The 17,991-nt window shown below is 50.6% G+C and overlaps 1 protein-coding gene across 1 annotated transcript in view; it reads left to right on the top strand.

Annotated features, from left to right (window-relative positions):
* The window catches only part of LOC118382375 (uncharacterized), a 35,895-nt gene extending 18,334 nt beyond the window's left edge, over nt 1-17,561 (top strand). The window contains exon 2 of the mRNA XM_052514669.1: nt 16,922-17,561. Coding sequence (XP_052370629.1) covers nt 16,922-17,561 — 640 coding nt within the window. The remainder of the gene's footprint in view (nt 1-16,921) is intronic.
* Nucleotides 17,562-17,991: the final 430 nt, after the last annotated feature.

Below are 17,991 nucleotides of genomic sequence, written 5' to 3'. Positions count from 1 at the left end.
AGATAGGGAAGATGGGTAGGGAGCAGCTTCTAGAGATGGAGATAGGGAAGATGGGTAGGGAGCAGCTTCTAGAGATGGAGGGAGGGAAGATGGGTAGGGAGCAGCTTCTAGAGATGGAGGAGGGAAGATGGGTAGGGAGCAGCTTCTAGAGATGGAGATAGGGAAGATGGGTAGGGAGCAGCTTCTAGAGATGGAGGAGGGAAGATGGGAAGGGAGCAGCTTCTAGAGATGGAGGGAGGAAGATGGGTAGGGAGCAGCTTCTAGAGATGGAGATAGGGAAGATGGGTAGGGAGCAGCTTCTAGAGATGGAGGGAGGGAAGATGGGTAGGGAGCAGCTTCTAGAGATGGAGGGAAGATGGGTAGGGAGCAGCTTCTAGAGATGGAGGGAGGGAAGATGGGTAGGGAGCAGCTTCTAGAGATGGAGATAGGGAAGATGGGTAGGGAGCAGCTTCTGGAGATGGAGATAGGGAAGATGGGTAGGGAGCAGCTTCTAGAGATGGAGGGAGGGAAGATGGGTAGGGAGCAGCTTCTAGAGATGGAGATAGGGAAGATGGGTAGGGAGCAGCTTCTAGAGATGGAGATAGGGAAGATGGGTAGGGAGCAGCTTCTAGAGATGGAGATAGGGAAGATGGGTAGGGAGCAGCTTCTAGAGATGGAGGGAGGGAAGATGGGTAGGGAGCAGCTTCTAGAGATGGAGATAGGGAAGATGGGTAGGGAGCAGCTTCTAGAGATGGAGATAGGGAAGATGGGTAGGGAGCAGCTTCTAGAGATGGAGATAGGGAAGATGGGTAGGGAGCAGCTTCTAGAGATGGAGATAGGAAGATGGGTAGGGAGCAGCTTCTAGAGATGGAGATAGGGAAGATGGGGTAGGGAGCAGCTTCTATAGATGGAGATAGGGAAGATGGGTAGGGAGCAGCTTCTAGAGATGGAGGGAGGGGAGATGGGTAGGGAGCAGCTTCTAGAGATGGAGGGAGGGAAGATGGGTAGGGAGCAGCTTCTAGAGATGGAGGGAGGGAAGATGGGTAGGGAGCAGCTTCTAGAGATGGAGATAGGGAAGATGGGTAGGGAGCAGCTTCTAGAGATGGAGGAGGGGAAGATGGGTAGGGAGCAGCTTCTAGAGATGGAGGGAGGAAGATGGGTAGGGAGCAGCTTCTAGAGATGGAGATAGGGAAGATGGGTAGGGAGCAGCTTCTAGAGATGGAGATAAGAGGAAGATGGGTAGGGGTAGCAGCTTCTAGAGATGGAGGAGGGAAGATGGGTAGGGAGCAGCTTCTAGAGATGGAGGGAGGGAAGATGGGTAGGGAGCAGCTTCTAGAGATGGAGATAGGGAAGATGGGTAGGGAGCAGCTTCTAGAGATGGAGGGAGGAAGATGGGTAGGGAGCAGCTTCTAGAGATGGAGGAGGGAAGATGGGTAGGGAGCAGCTTCTAGAGATGGAGATAGGGAAGATGGGTAGGGAGCAGCTTCTAGAGATGGAGGAGGAAGATGGGTAGGGAGCAGCTTCTAGAGATGGAGGAGGAAGATGGGTAGGGAGCAGCTTCTAGAGATGGAGATAGGGAAGATGGGTAGGGAGCAGCTTCTAGAGATGGAGGGAGGAAGATGGGTAGGGAGCAGCTTCTAGAGATGGAGGGAGGAAGATGGGTAGGGAGCAGCTTCTAGAGATGGAGGATAGGGAAGATGGGTAGGGAGCAGCTTCTAGAGATGGAGGGAGGGAAGATGGGTAGGGAGCAGCTTCTAGAGATGGAGGGAGGGAAGATGGGTAGGGAGCAGCTTCTAGAGATGGAGGTAGGGAAGATGGGTAGGGAGCAGCTTCTAGAGATGGAGATAGGGAAGATGGGTAGGGAGCAGCTTCTAGAGATGGAGGGAGGGAAGATGGGTAGGGAGCAGCTTCTAGAGATGGAGGGAGGGAAGATGGGTAGGGAGCAGCTTCTAGAGATGGAGATAGGGAAGATGGGTAGGGAGCAGCTTCTAGAGATGGAGATAGGGAAGATGGGTAGGGAGCAGCTTCTAGAGATGGAGATAGGGAAGATGGGTAGGGAGCAGCTTCTAGAGATGGAGGGAGGGAAGATGGGTAGGGAGCAGCTTCTAGAGATGGAGGGAGGGAAGATGGGTAGGGAGCAGCTTCTAGAGATGGAGGGAGGGAAGATGGGTAGGAGCAGCTTCTGGAGATGGAGATAGGGAAGATGGGTAGGGAGCAGCTTCTAGAGATGGAGATAGGGAAGATGGGTAGGGAGCAGCTTCTAGAGATGGAGATAGGGAAGATGGGTAGGGAGCAGCTTCTAGAGATGGAGGAGGGAAGATGGGTAGGGAGCAGCTTCCAGAGATGGAGATAGGGAAGATGGGTAGGGAGCAGCTTCTAGAGATGGAGGAGGGAAGATGGGTAGGGAGCAGCTTCTAGAGATGGAGGGAGGAAGATGGGTAGGGAGCAGCTTCTAGAGATGGAGGGAGGGAAGATGGGTAGGGAGCAGCTTCTAGAGATGGAGGGAGGAAGATGGGTAGGGAGCAGCTTCTAGAGATGGAGGGAGGAAGATGGGTAGGGAGCAGCTTCTAGAGATGGAGGGAGGGAAGATGGGTAGGGAGCAGCTTCTAGAGATGGAGATAGGGAAGATGGGTAGGGAGCAGCTTCTAGAGATGGAGGGAGGGAAGATGGGTAGGGAGCAGCTTCTAGAGATGGAGGAGGGAAGATGGGTAGGGAGCAGCTTCTAGAGATGGAGATAGGGAAGATGGGTAGGGAGCAGCTTCTAGAGATGGAGATAGGGAAGATGGGTAGGGAGCAGCTTCTAGAGATGGAGGGAGGGAAGATGGGTAGGGAGCAGCTTCTAGAGATGGAGGGAGGGAAGATGGGTAGGGAGCAGCTTCTAGAGATGGAGGGAGGGAAGATGGGTAGGGAGCAGCTTCTAGAGATGGAGGGAGGGAAGATGGGTAGGGAGCAGCTTCTAGAGATGGAGATAGGGAAGATGGGTAGGGAGCAGCTTCTAGAGATGGAGATAGGGAAGATGGGTAGGGAGCAGCTTCTAGAGATGGAGATAGGGAAGATGGGTAGGGAGCAGCTTCTAGAGATGGAGGGAGGAAGATGGGTAGGAGCAGCTTCTAGAGATGGAGGGAGCTTCAAGATGGAAGATGGGTAGGGAGCAGCTTCTAGAGATGGAGGGAGGGAAGATGGGTAGGGAGCAGCTTCTAGAGATGGAGATAGGGAAGATGGGTAGGGAGCAGCTTCTAGAGATGGAGGGAGGAAGATGGGTAGGGAGCAGCTTCTAGAGATGGAGGAGAGGAGATGGGTAGGGAGCAGCTTCTAGAGATGGAGATAGGGAAGATGGGTAGGGAGCAGCTTCTAGAGATGGAGGAGGGAAGATGGGTAGGGAGCAGCTTCTAGAGATGGAGGGAGGGAAGATGGGTAGGGAGCAGCTTCTAGAGATGGAGGGAGGAGATGGGTAGGGAGCAGCTTCTAGAGATGGAGATAGGGAGATGGGTAGGGAGCAGCTTCTAGAGATGGAGGGAGGGAAGATGGGTAGGGAGCAGCTTCTAGAGATGGAGGGAGGGAAGATGGGTAGGGGAGCAGCTTCTAGAGATGGAGATAGGGAAGATGGGTAGGAGCAGCTTCTAGAGATGGAGGGAGGGAAGATGGGTAGGGAGCAGCTTCTAGAGATGGAGGGAGGGAGATGGGTAGGGAGCAGCTTCTAGAGATGGAGGGAGAGGAGATGGGTAGGGAGCAGCTTCTAGAGATGGAGGAGGAAGATGGGTAGGGAGCAGCTTCTAGAGATGGAGGAGGGAAGATGGGTAGGGAGCAGCTTCTAGAGATGGAGGGAGAGGAGATGGGTGGAGAGCAGCTTCTAGAGATGGAGGGAGAGGAAGATGGGTAGGGAGCAGCTTCTAGAGATGGAGGTAGAGGAAGATGGGTAGGGAGCAGCTTCTAGAGATGGAGGGAGGGAAGATGGGTAGGGAGCAGCTTCTAGAGATGGAGATAGGGAAGATGGGTAGGGAGCAGCTTCTAGAGATGGAGGGAGGGAAGATGGGTAGGGAGCAGCTTCTAGAGATGGAGGGAGGGGAGATGGGTAGGGAGCAGCTTCTAGAGATGGAGGGAGGGAAGATGGGTAGGGAGCAGCTTCTAGAGATGGAGGGAGGGAGATGGGTAGGGAGCAGCTTCTAGAGATGGAGGGAGGGAAGATGGGTAGGGAGCAGCTTCTAGAGATGGAGGGAGAGGAGATGGGTAGGGAGCAGCTTCTAGAGATGGAGGGAGGGAAGATGGGTAGGGAGCAGCTTCTAGAGATGGAGGGAGGGAAGATGGGTAGGGAGCAGCTTCTAGAGATGGAGGGGAAGATGGGTAGGGAGCAGCTTCTAGAGATGGAGGGAGGGAAGATGGGTAGGGAGCAGCTTCTAGAGATGGAGGGAGGGAAGATGGGTAGGGAGCAGCTTCTAGAGATGGAGGGAGGGAAGATGGGTAGGGAGCAGCTTCTGGAGATGGAGGGAGGGAAGATGGGTAGGGAGCAGCTTCTAGAGATGGAGATAGGGAAGATGGGTAGGGAGCAGCTTCTAGAGATGGAGGGAGGGAAGATGGGTAGGGAGCAGCTTCTAGAGATGGAGGGAGGGAAGATGGGTAGGGAGCAGCTTCTAGAGATGGAGATAGGGAAGATGGGTAGGGAGCAGCTTCTAGAGATGGAGATAGGGAAGATGGGAAGGGAGCAGCTTCTAGAGATGGAGGGAGAGGCGATGGTACAACCCCCTGGGCTGGGAGGAGTTAGGAGGGGAGGTTTTTTTTGTTTTTCCTCTCCCAACGTATTAAAGAGAGTTAAGGAACATCCTCAAATCAATGTTTACTGGACACTTCTGCAGATGTTATCGCAGGTGCAGTGTATCTATGTCCACCCGTATAGGTCACACTACATCCTATAGGATATATATATATATTACCCGTGCAGTAATATATATCAAGATGACTAAGATGACTATACCAGTAAGAAAAGGTCAAGCAATTAACACATATCATTCTCTTATTTGTGTGCATAGCTGACTTTATACATTAAATTAACATTCTCATTTGTTTGTGTTACTGTACCTAAACATATATTTTCCTTGTACTTTTTACTGTTGCATATAAGCAGTGTAAAGATGCTGTGCATTCTAATGGGAAAATCCCCCTAAATCATGTGTTATTCTAACATTGTATATAGTATATTGTATTTCATATTGTAATATCTAATTCAAAGGCAATAAGTTGCATGAATAAGAATCTAATCAAACAACTCAACTTTTGTTTTAAAAAGATGTACTGTACTGGTGGTCATGCTTACTGTCGGTTGGACGGTGTGTGCCGTGTGTATCCTGGACAATATTAAACTTGAAATACTGCAAATCAACGTACAGCCTTGAATCGCTCCCATGCTTGTTACCGTATCCTAATTGCACACTTACTGTAACTGCAGCATCAAAGTCACAACACACACACACACACACACACACACACACACACACACACACACACACACACACACACACACACACACACACACACACACACACACATCTGGTACTAGCTGATAGTGCTACCAACTGCCAGGGAAAATAGTTTAAGCTATCTGAATGAGTTTCTGTTCTTTCTGTAAGCGTTGTGTAAGTGTTTCAGGATGTTAGGAAGCTTGTTATGTTGAGAGAAAGATAGAGAGAATCTATTCCTATACCTCAGATTGTTCTGACCAGATTAACCAACTGAAGAGAGTTATTTGAACAAAGCTCAATCAGCAACATTTATCCAGGTTTGTGTCATCATCTGTAAAGTTAACTAAAAGTAGTCCTACTATTATCAGTGGTATTTCACAACAACAACTTCACTAATGTATCTTGAAACACAAAGACAACACAAGAGGTATCCAGTTAAAGGAGTCTAGTTGAAACCCATGTTTCCATGGGGGTAGAGAGGCTCTAATGGCTATAGGGGGATTGAGTTCCCATATTTCATCCATCAGCCCCCCCCAGCCAACACTCCCCAACCTGTAGCCCCTAGCCAGCTAGAACCTAAGACCATCCCCCAACCTGTAGCCCCTAGGCAGCTAGAACCTAAGACCATCCCCCAGCCTGTAGCCAGCCCCTAGCCAGCTAGAACCTAAGACCATCCCCCAGCCAGCCCCTAGGCAGCTAGAACCTAAGACCATCCCCCAGCCTGCAGCCAGCCGCTGGACAGGTAGAACCTAAGACCATCCCCCAGCCAGCCCCTAGGCAGCTAGAACCAAAGACCATCCCCCAGCCTGTAGCCAGCCTCTGGACAGCTAGAACCTAAGACCATCCCCCAGTCTGTATCCAGCCTCTGGACAGCTAGAACCTAAGACCATCCCCCAGTCTGCATCCAGCCTCTGGACAGCCAGAACCTAAGACCATCCCCCAGCCTGTAGCCAGCCTCTGGACAGCTAGAACCTAAGACCACCCCCCAGCCTGTAGCCAGCCTCTGGACAGCTAGAACCTAAGACCATCCCCCAGCCTGTAGCCAGCCTCTGGACAGCTAGAACCTAAGACCATCCCCCAGTCTGCATCCAGCCTCTGGACAGCTAGAACCTAAGACCATCCCCCAGCCTGTAGCCAGCCTCTGGACAGCTAGAACCTAAGACCACCCCCCAGCCTGTAGCCAGCCTCTGGACAGCTAGAACCTAAGACCATCCCCCAGTCTGCATCCAGCCTCTGGACAGCTAGAACCTAAGACCATCCCCCAGCCTGTAGCCAGCCTCTGGACAGCTAGAACCTAAGACCATCCCCCAGTCTGCATCCAGCCTATAGACAGCCAGAACCTAAGACCATCCCCCAGCCTGTAGCCAGCCTCTGGACAGCTAGAACCTAAGACCATCCCCCAGCCTGTAGCCAGCCTCTGGACAGCTAGAACCTAAGACCATCCCCCAGTCTGCATCCAGCCTCTGGACAGCTAGAACCTAAGACCATCCCCCAGTCTGCATCCAGCCTCTGGACAGCTAGAACCTAAGACCATCCCCCAGCCTGTAGCCAGCCTCTGGACAGCTAGAACCTAAGACCATCCCCCAGTCTGTAGCCAGCCTCTGGACAGCTAGAACCTAAGACCATCCCCCAGCCTGTAGCCAGCAAATCAAATCAAATCAAATGTATTTATGTAGCCCTTCGTACATCAGCTGATATCTCAAAGTGCTGTACAGAAACCCAGCCTAAAACCCCAAACAGCAAGCAATGCAGGTGTAGAAGCACGGTGGCTAGGAAAAACTCCCTAGAAAGTTCAAAACCTAGGAAGAAACCTAGAGAGGAACAAGGCTATGGATTAATCCTCTTCTGGCTGTGCCGGTGGAAATTACATTTACATTTACATTTAAGTCATTTAGCAGACGCTCTTTCCAGAGCGACTTACAAATTGGTGCATTCACCTATGACATCCAGTGGAACAGCCTGTTTACAATAGTGCATCTAAATCTTTAGGGGGTGAGAAGGATTACTTATCCTATCCTAGGTATTCCTTAAAGAGGTGGGGTTTCAGGTGTCTCCGGAAGGTGGTGATTGACTCCGCTGTCCTGGGCGTCGTGAGGGAGTTTGTTCCACCATTGGGGGCCAGAGCAGCGAACAGTTTTGACTGGGCTGAGGGGAACTGTACTGTGGTAGGGAGGCGAGCAGGCCAGAGGTGGATGAATGCAGTGCCCTTGTTTGGGTGTAGGGCCTGATCAGAGCCTGGAGGTACTGAGGTGCCGTTCCCCTCACAGCTCCGTAGGCAAGCACCATGGTCTTGTAGCGGATGCGAGCTTCAACTGGAAGCCAGTGGAGAGAGGAGCGGGGTGACGTGAGAGAACTAGGTTGAACACCAGACGGGCTGCGGCGTTCTGGGATGAGTTGTAGGGTTTAATGGCACAGGCAGGGAGCCCAGCCAACAGCGAGTTGCAGTAATCCAGACTGACAAGTGCCTGGATTAGGACCTGCGCCGCTTCCTGTGTGAGGCAGGGTCGTACTCTGCGGATGTTGTAGAGCATGAACCTACAGGAACGGGCCACCGCCTTGATGTTAGTTGAGAACTTGTTGTCCAGGATCACGCCAAGGTCCTTAGCGCTCTGGGAGGAATGGAGTTGTCAACAGCTGATCATTGAGCGGGCAGTCCTCCCCCGGGAGGAAGAGCAGCTCCGTCTTGCCGAGGTTCAGCTTGAGGTGGTGATCCGTCATCCACACTGATATGTCTGCCAGACATGCAGAGATGCGATCGCCACCTGGTCATCAGAAGGGGAAAGGAGAAGATTAATTGTGGTCTGCATAGCAATGATAGGAGAGACCATGTGAGGTTATGACAGAGCCAAGTGACTTGGTGTATACCGAGAATAGGAGAGGGCCTAGAACAGAGCCCTGGGGACACCAGTGGTGAGTGGTGAGGAGACAGATTCTCGCCACGCCACCTAGGAGCGACCTGTCAGGTAGGACCAATCAGCGTGGGCCGCGCCGGAGATGCCCAACTCGGAGAGGGTGGAGAGGGAGGATCTGATGGTTCACAGTATCGAAGGCAGCCTAGGTCTAGAAGGATGAGAGCAGAGGAGAGAGTTAGCTTTAGCAGTGCGGAGCGCCTCCGTGATGCAGAGAAGAGCAGTCTCAGTTGAATGACTAGTCTTGAAACCTGACTGATTTGGATCTAAGGTCATTCTGGAGAGATAGCGGTAGAGCTGGCCAAGGACGGCACGTTCAAGAGTTTTGGAGAGAAAAGAAAGAAGGGATACTGGTCTGTAGTTCTGACATCGGAGGGATCATGTCAGAAGGTGCAACTGCTCTCTTTGAGGACGGAAGGACGTAGCATCAGGGGATGAGTTGTGAACGAGGTGAGACTAAGGAGAAGGTCTCCGGAAATGGTCTGGAGAAGAGAGGGAGGGGATAGGGTCAAGCGGGCAGGTTGTTGGGCGGCCGGCCGTCACAAGACGCGATTTCATCTGGAGAGAGAGGGGGAAAGAGGTCAGAGCACAGGGTAGGGCAGTGTGAGCAGAACCAGCTGTTTGACTTAGCAAACGAGGGATCGAATGTCGTCTACCTTCTTTTCAAAATGTGACGAAGTCATCTGCAGAGAGGAGGAGGGGGGAGGGGGAGGAGGTTTCAGGAGGGAGGAGAAGGTGGCAAAGAGCTTCCTAGGGTTAGAGGCAGATGCTTGGAATTTAGAGTGGTAGAAAGTGGCTTTAGCAGCAGAGACAGAGGAGGAAAATGTAGAGAGGAGGGAGTGAAAGGATGCCAGGTCCGCAGGGAGGCGAGTTTTCTCCATTTCCCGGATGCCCGGAGCCCTGTTCTGTGTCTTCAATGAGTCGTCGAGCCACGGAGCGGGAGGGGAGGACCGAGCCCCCTGGAGGATAGGGGACATAGAGAGTCAAAGGATGCAGAAAGGGAGGAGAGGAGGTTGAGGAGGCAGAATCAGGAGATAGGTTGGAGAAGGTTTGAGCAGAGGGAAGAGATGATAGGATGGAAGGAGAGAGCTGTCGGGGGAGAGAGAGCGAAGGTTGGGACGGCGCGATACCATCCTGTTGGATGAGAGCGAGAGGAAAAGGATACAAGGTAGTGGTCGGAGACTTGGAGGGAGTTGCAATACAGCATCTAGTAAAGATGAGGTCGAGCGTATTGCCTGCCTTGTGAGTAGGGAAGGTGAGAGGGTGAGGTCAAAAGAGGAGAGGAGTGGAAAGAAGGAGGCAGAGAGGAATGAGTCAAAGGTAGACCCTGTGAGAGGTGAGCCCCTCAGGAAAGGAGCTTATCAAGGCATCAAGCTCATTGATGAACTCTCCGAGGAACCTGGAGGGCGATAAATGATAAGGATGTTAAGCTTGAAAGGGCTGGTACTGTGACAGCATGGAATTCAAAGGAGGCCAGATGGGTAAGGGAGAAAGAGAGAATGACCACTGGGAGAGATGAGGATCCCGATCCACCACCCCGCTGACCAGAAGCTCTCGGGATGTGCGAAACACGTGGGCGGACAAGGAGAGAGCAGTAGGAGTAGCAGTGTTATCTGTGGTGATCCATGTTTCCGTCAGTGCCAAGAAGTCGAGGGACTGGAGGGAGGCATAGGCTGAGATTAACTCTGCCTTGTTGGCCCGGCAGTTCCAGAGGCTACCGGAGACCTGGAACTCCACGTGGGTCTGCGCTGGGACCACCAGATTAGGGTGGCCCTCCACGCTGTGTGGAGCGTTTGTATGGTCTGTGCAGAGAGCAGAGAACAGGATAGACAGACACATAGTTGACAGGCTACAGAAGAGGCTACGCTAATGCAAGGAGATTGGAATGACAAGTGGACTACCTCTCGAATGTTCAGAAAGTTAAGCCGTAGCAAGAATCTTATTGACTAAAATGATTAAATGATACAGTACTGCTGAAGTAGGCTAGCTGGCAGTGGCCTTGTTGACACTACACTAATCAAGTCGCTCCGTTGAGTGTAATAGTTTCTACAGTGCTACTATTCCCCTGGCTAGCTAGCAGTGTTGATTACGTTACGTTGCGTTAAAAGAACTAGCTGGCTAGCTAACCTTCGCCCTAGACTACACAATTATCTTTGATACAAGGACGCTATGTAGCTAGCTCGATCAAGCAAATCAAACCGTTGTGCTGTAATGAAATGAAATTAAAATGTGATACTACCTGTGGAGCGAAGCGGAATCGACCGGGTTTGTTGGCTAGCTGTTAGCTGTTAGCTGTTAGCTAGCTAGCAGTGTCTCCTACGTTAAGGACGACAAATAGCTGGCTAGCTAACCTCGGTAAATTAAGATAATCACTCTAAGACTACACACTCTAAACTACACAATTATCTTGGATACGAAGACAGCAAAGACAACTATGTAGCTAGCTAACACTACACTAATCAAGTCGTTCAGTTGAGTGTAATAGTTTCCTGCTATACGGTGGACGTTAGCTATGTGGCTAGCTGCAGTACTACGTTATGACGACCGATAATTACGCAATTATCTTTGATACAAAGACGGCTATGTAGCTAGCTAAGAAGAAATTGCTAAGATTAGACAAATCAAACCGTTGTACTATAATGAAATGTAATGAAAAGTAATGAAAAGTAATACTACCTGCGGACCGAAGTGCGAATGCGACCGCTCGCTCCAACCCGGAAGCTGACCCGGAAGCTGACTAGAACATGGCCAAGATGTTCAAATGTTCATAAATTACCAGCATGGTCAAATAATAATAATCACAGGCAGAACAGTTGAAACTGGAGCAGCAGCACTGCCAGGTGGACTGGGGACAGCAAGGAGTCATCATGTCAGGTAGTCCTGAGGCATGGTCCGAGGGCTCAGGTCCTCCGAGAGAGAGAAAGAAAGAAAGAGAGAAAGAGAGAATTAGAGAGAGCATACTTAATAAATCCTCTTAGGCCGCCCCATCCCGCATACGGGATCGTGACTACAGCCTCAAGCTCATTACCATAACGCAACATTAGCGATTTCTGAAAATTATCCTTTTCTTAACAATCCTGTCGTCTCAGATTTTCAAAATATGCTTTAGAACCAGAGAAAATCAATAATTTGTGTAAGAGTGGTGATAGCTAGCTTAGCATTTAGCGTTAGCATTTAGCACGCAACATTCACAAAAACCAGCAAAGGGATCAAATAAAATAATTTACCTTTGAAGAACTTCAGATGTTTCAATGAGGAGACTCTCAGTTACATAGCAGATGTCCAGTTTTTCCTGAAAGATGCTTGTGTAGGACACAACGTTCCGTTTTGTTACTATGCATTTGGCTACCGAAACTAACCGAAAATTCAGTCACCTAAACGTCGAACTTTTTTCCGAATTAACTCCATAATATCGACTGAAACATGGAAAACGTTGTTTGAATCAATCCTCAAGGTGTTTTGTCATATATCTCTTCATTGAAATGCCAGTCCTAGAAGCGTGCATTCTTCTCTGATTCGGATGGAAAAATACTGGGACCTGACTTTTGCGCACCAACTTCCACGCAGACACCATGCGGGACACATGGTAATTGTAGGCTCTTATGGCCAATCTTCCAATGATATGCCTACAAATACGTCACAATGCTGCAGACACCTGGGGAAACGATAGGAAGTGTCCGTTCATTCCTGTGGCATTCACAGCCATATAAGGAGATCATGGAAAACGTGCCTTCAGAAATCCTGTTGATTTCCTGGTCACTCAAACATCTTGGTTTTGCCTGTAGATATTGTTCTATGGCACTCACAGTGAAAATCTTTGCAGTTCTGGAAACGTCAGAGTGTCTTCTTTCCAAAACTATCAATTCCAAGCATAGTCGAGCATCTTTTCGTGACAAAATATCGCGCTAAAAACGGGCACGTCTTTTTATCCAAAAATGAAATACTGCCCCTAGAGTTCTAACAGGTTAAAGTCACATAGGACACCGGATAGGACAGGAGAAGTACTCCAGATATAACAAACTGACCCTAGCCCCCCGACATAAAATACTGCAGCATAAATACTGGAGGCTGAGACAGGAGGGGTCAGGAGACACTGTGGCCCCATCCGATGACACCCCAGGACAGGGCCAAACAGGAAGGATATAACCCCACCCACTTTGCCAAAGCACAGCCCCCACACCACAAGAGGGATATCTTCAACCACCAACTTACCATCCTGAGACAAGGCCGAGTATACCCCACAAAGATCTCCGCCACGGCACAACCCAAGGAGGGGGCGCCAACCCAGACAGGATGATCACATCAGTGACTCAACCCACTCAAGTGATGCACCCCTCCTAGGGACGGTATGAAAGAGCCCTAGTCAGCCAGTGACTCAGCCCCTGTAATAGGGTTAGAGGCAGAGAATCCCAGTGGAAAGAGGGGAACCGGCCAGGCAGAGACAGCAAGGGCGGTTCGTTGCTCCAGAGCCTTTCCGTTCACCTTCACACTCCTGGGCCAGACTACACTCAATCATATGACCTACTTAAGAGATGAGTCTTCAGTAAAGACTTAAAGGTTGAGACCGAGTTTGCGTCTCTGACATGGGTAGGCAGACCATTCCATAAAAATGGAGCTCTATAGGAGAAAGCCCTGCCTCCAGCTGTTTGCTTAGAAATTCTAGGGACAATTAGGAAGCCTGCGTCTTGTGACCGTAGCGTAGGTAGGTATGTACGGCAGGACCAAATCAGAGAGATAGGTAGGAGCAAGCCCATGTAATGCTTTGTAGGTTAGCAGTAAAACCTTGAAATCAGCCCTTGCCTTGACAGGAAGCCAATGTAGGGAGGCTAGCACTGGAGTAATATGATCAAATGTTTTGGTTCTAGTCAGGATTGTAGCAGCCGTATTTAGCACTAACTGAAGTTTATTTACTGCTTTATCCGGGTAGCCGGAAAGTAGAGCATTGCAGTAGTCTAACCTAGAAGTGACAAAAGCATGGATTAATTTTTCTAAATAATTTTTGACAGAAAGTTTCAGATTTTTGCAATGTTACGTAGATGGAAAAAGCTGTCCTCGAAATGGTCTTGATATGTTCTTCAAAAGAGAGATCAGGGTCCAGAGTAACGCCAAGGTCCTTCACAGTTTTATCTGAGACGACTGTACAACCATTAAGATTGATTGTCAGATTCAACAGAAGATCTCTTTGTTTCTTGGGACCTAGAACAAGCATCTCTGTTTTGTCCGAGTTTAAAAGTAGAAAGTTTGCAGCCATCCACTTCCTTATGTCTGAAACACATGCTTCTAGCGAGGACAATTTTGGGGCTTCACCATATTTCATTGAAATGTACAGCTGTGTGTCATCCGCATAGCAGTGAAAGTTAACATTATCTTTTCGAATGACATCCCCAAGAGGTAAAATATATAGTGAAAACATTAGTGGTCCTAAAACGGAACCTTGAGGAACACCGAAATTTACAGTTGAATTTACACTAGTCAACCAGCACCTAAGACCATCCCCCAGCCTGCGGCCAGCCTCTAGGCAGCTAGAACCTAAGGCCATCCGCCAGCCTGCGGCCAGCCTCTATGCAGCTAGACCCTAAGACCATCCCCCAGCCAGGAGCTAGCCTCTGGATAGCTAGTACCTAAGACCATCCCCCAGCCTGCTCCAGCTCTGCCCATTCACAACTGACATTGAGAGCATTGTTGTGTTGTGAGACTAAGGGAACTGAGTCTCACTGCTCAAGGTACATTCCAGAAATCAGCTGTTCTGCTGTCTCAAACACAACACACCCCTTGTACTGTGCTCCCCTCTACCTGTCTTCTCCCTCTCCTCTCCTCTACCCCTTCCCCTCTACATGTCTTCTCCCTCTCCTCTACCCCTTCCCCTCTACCTGTCTTCTCCCTCTCCTCTCCTCTACCCCTTCCCCTCTACCTGTCTTCTCCCTCTCCTCTCCTCTCCTCTACCCCTTCCTCTCTACCTGTCTTCTCCCTCTCCTCTCCAGTACCCCTTCCCCTCTACCTGTCTTCTCCCTCTCCTCTCCTGTACCCCTTCCCCTCTACCTGTCTTCTCCCTCTCCTCTCCTGTACCCCTTCCCCTCTACCTGTCTTCTCCCTATCCTCTCCTGTACCCCTTCCCCTCTACCTGTCTTCTCCCTCTCCTCTCCTGTACCCCTTCCCCTCTACCTGTCTTCTCCCTATCCTCTCCTCTACCCCTTCCCCTCTACCTGTCTTCTCCCTATCCTCTCCTGTACCCCTTCCCCTCTACCTGTCTTCTCCCTCTCCTCTCCTCTACCCCTTTCCCTCTACCTGTCTTCTCCCTCTACTCTCCTCTCCTCTCCTCTACCCCTTCCCCTCTACCTGTCTTCTCCCTCTCCTCTCCTGTACCCCTTCCCCTCTACCTGTCTTCTCCCTCTCCTCTCCTCTACCCCTTCCCCTCTACCTGTCTTCTCCCTATCCTCTCCTCAATTTTCTGTCTTCTTCCCCTCTCTTTTATTAAATGTGTACATTAGTCATTTAGGTAAAAAAATAACCACATATAAGTAATCGCAAGTAAAACCTGCAAGATCAGAGGCAGTAAGAAAATACCTCTCTTTCTCCTCTCTGTCTTCTCTGTCCTCTCTCTCCTCTCTGTCCTCCCTCTCCTCTCTCTCCTCTCTGTCCTCTCTCTCCTCTCTGTCCTCTCTGTCCTCTCTATCCTCTCTCTCCTCTCTGTCCTCTCTCTCCTCTCTCTCCTCTCTGTCCTCCCTCTCCTCTCTCTCCTCTCTGTCTTCTCTCTCCTCCCTCTCCTCTCTCTCCTCTCTCTCCTCTCTGTCCTCTCTGTCCTCTCTATCCTCTCTCTCCTCTCTGTCCTCTCTCTCCTCTCTCTCCTCTCTGTCCTCCCTCTCCTCTCTCTCCTCTCTGTCTTCTCTCTCCTCCCTCTCCTCTCTCTCCTCTCTCTCCTCTCTGTCCTCTCTCTCATCTCTCTCCTCTCTCTCCTCTCTCTCTCCTCTCTGTCCTCTCTCTGTCCTCTCTCTCTCCTCTCTCTCCTCTCTGTCGTCTCTGTCCTCTCTGTCCTCTCTCTCCTCTCTGTCCTCTCTCTCTCCTCTCTCTCCTCTCTGTCGTCTCTGTCCTCTCTGTCCTCTCTCTCCTCTCTGTCCTCTCTCTCTCCTCTCTCTCCTCTCTGTCGTCTCTGTCCTCTCTGTCCTCTCTCTCCTCTCTGTCCTCTCTGTCCTCTCTCTCCTCTCTGTCCTCCCTCTCCTCTCTCTCCTCTCTGTCCTCTCTCTCCTCTCTGTCCTGTCTCTCCTCTCTCTCCTCTCTGTCCTCACTCTCCTCTCTCTCCTCTCTGTCCTCTCTCTGTCGTCTCTGTCCTCTCTGTCCTCTCTCTCCTCTCTGTCCTCTCTCTCCTCTCTGTTGTCTCTGTCCTCCCTCTCCTCTCTGTCCTCTCTGTCCTCTCTGTCCTCTCTCTCCTCTCTGTCCTCTCTGTCCTCTCTGTCCTCTCTCTCCTCTCTGTCCTCTCTCTCCTCTCTGTCCTCTCTCTCCTCTCTGTCCTCTCTGTCCTCTCTCTCCTCTCTGTCCTCTCTCTCCTCTCTGTCCTCTCTGTCCTCTCTCTCCTCTCTGTCCTCTCTCTCCTCTCTCTCCTCTCTCTCCTCTCTCTCCTCTCTGTCCTCTCTGTCCTCTCTGTCCTCTCTGTCGTCTCTGTCCTCTCTGTCCTCTCTGTCCTCTCTGTCCTCTCTCTCCTCTCTGTCCTCTCTCTCCTCTCTCTCCTCTCTCTCCTCTCTGTCCTCTCTCTCCTCTCTGTCCTCTCTCTCCTCTCTGTCCTCTCTGTCCTCTCTGTCCTCTCTGTCGTCTCTGTCCTCTCTGTCCTCTCTGTCCTCTCTGTCCTCTCTGTCCTCTCTCTCCTCTCTGTCCTCTCTGTCCTCTCTGTCCTCTCTCTCCTCTCTGTCCTCTCTGTCGTCTCTGTCGTCTCTGTCCTCTCTGTCCTCTCTCTCCTCTCTGTCCTCTCTGTCGTCTCTGTCCTCTCTGTCCTCTCTGTCCTCTCTCTCCTCTCTGTCCTCTCTCCTCTCTCTCCTCTCTGTCCTCTCTCTCCTCTCTGTCCTCTCTCCTCTCTGTCCTCTCTCTCCTCTCTGTCCTCTCCTTGAGTCTTCATGCCTGTAGTGATTTGTAGTGCTGCTGTTGTTTTACACCCCTGCACCTTTGATCTGGGTTGGTTATGATGATTCATATTGGTGTCCCAAACGAGCCTCTATGTAAAGTAAATACATTTGAACTTTTTTCACTATTTTTAACCCTATGGTCCCATTTACATTTACATCCTTACATTTAGGAGACCGATAGTTGCTATGTTTTCATTAACTTGTCCCGTGATTTGTTTTGTCGACATTTAGAAAGTTTTCACAGAAAACAGATGTGACCGTAGCGACGGTACGTTTCCATTTAACTGGTGTTGATAAAAAAACAGCTAAACATAATGATGTCACACCCCCCCTGCTAAAAAATTATATCAGAAAAACCTGTTGTTGAACAAAAATGAAGTGTTTCTACTATCCATTTAGTCAAATATGAATAAATTGGGGAGAGCCTATACCTATACACACCGTGTGTTTCTACTATCCATTCTTCTAGCCAGCTAGAACCTAAGAACATCCCCCAACCTGTAGCCCGTAGCCAGCTAGAACCTAAGACCATCCCCCAACCTGTAGCCCCTAGCCAGCTAGAACCTAAGACCATCCCCCAACCAGTAGCCTCTAGCCAGCTAGAACCTAAGAACATCACCCAACCTGTAGCCCCTAGCCAGCTAGAACCTAAGAACATCCCCCAACCTGTAGCCCCTAGCCAGCTAGAACCTAAGACCATCCCCCAACCTGTAGCCTCTAGCCAGCTAGAACCTAAGACCATCCCCCAACCTGTAGCCCCTATCCAGCTAGAACCTAAGAACATCCCCCAACCTGTAGCCCCTAGCCAGCTAGAACCTAAGACCATCCCCCAACCTGTAGCCTCTAGCCAGCTAGAACCTAAGACCATCCCCCAACCTGTAGCCCCTAGCCAGCTAGAACCTAAGACCATCCTGCAACCTGTAGCCCCTATCCAGCTAGAACCTAAGAACATCCCCCAACCTGTAGCCCCTAGCCAGCTAGAACCTAAGACCATCCCCCAACCTGTAGCCCCTAGCCAGCTAGAACCTAAGACCATCCCCCAACCTGTAGCCCGTAGCCAGCTAGAACCTAAGACCATCCCCCAACCTGTAGCCCCTAGCCAGCTATAACCTAAGACCATCCCCCAACCTGTAGCCCGTAGCCAGCTAGAACCTAAGACCATCCCCCAACCTGTAGCCCCTAGCCAGCTAGAACCTAAGACCATCCCCCAACCTGTAGCCCGTAGCCAGCTAGAACCTAAGACCATCCCCCAACCTGTAGCCCGTAGCCAGCTAGAACCTAAGACCATCCCCCAACCTGTAGCCCCTAGCCAGCTAGAACCTAAGACCATGCCGGTTGCAAAAGACAGAAGGATAGAAAGCAAGAATGTTTCAAATATTTGACATATTCAAACAATTCTCATGTGCCAACGTATCACCACGGTCTGGCATGGTGAACCTTGCCAACATATCACCACGGTCTGGCATGGTGAACCTTGCCAACATATCACCACGGTCTGGCATGGTGAACCTTACCAACGTCTGGCATGGTGAACCTTGC

The sequence above is a fragment of the Oncorhynchus keta genome, unplaced genomic scaffold (assembly GCF_023373465.1).
Source record: "Oncorhynchus keta strain PuntledgeMale-10-30-2019 unplaced genomic scaffold, Oket_V2 Un_scaffold_18976_pilon_pilon, whole genome shotgun sequence".
In the NCBI taxonomy this organism is placed as follows: Eukaryota; Metazoa; Chordata; class Actinopteri; order Salmoniformes; family Salmonidae; genus Oncorhynchus; species Oncorhynchus keta.
Note: the sequence above shows the minus strand (reverse complement) of the source record. Positions and strands in the feature narration are given on the sequence as shown.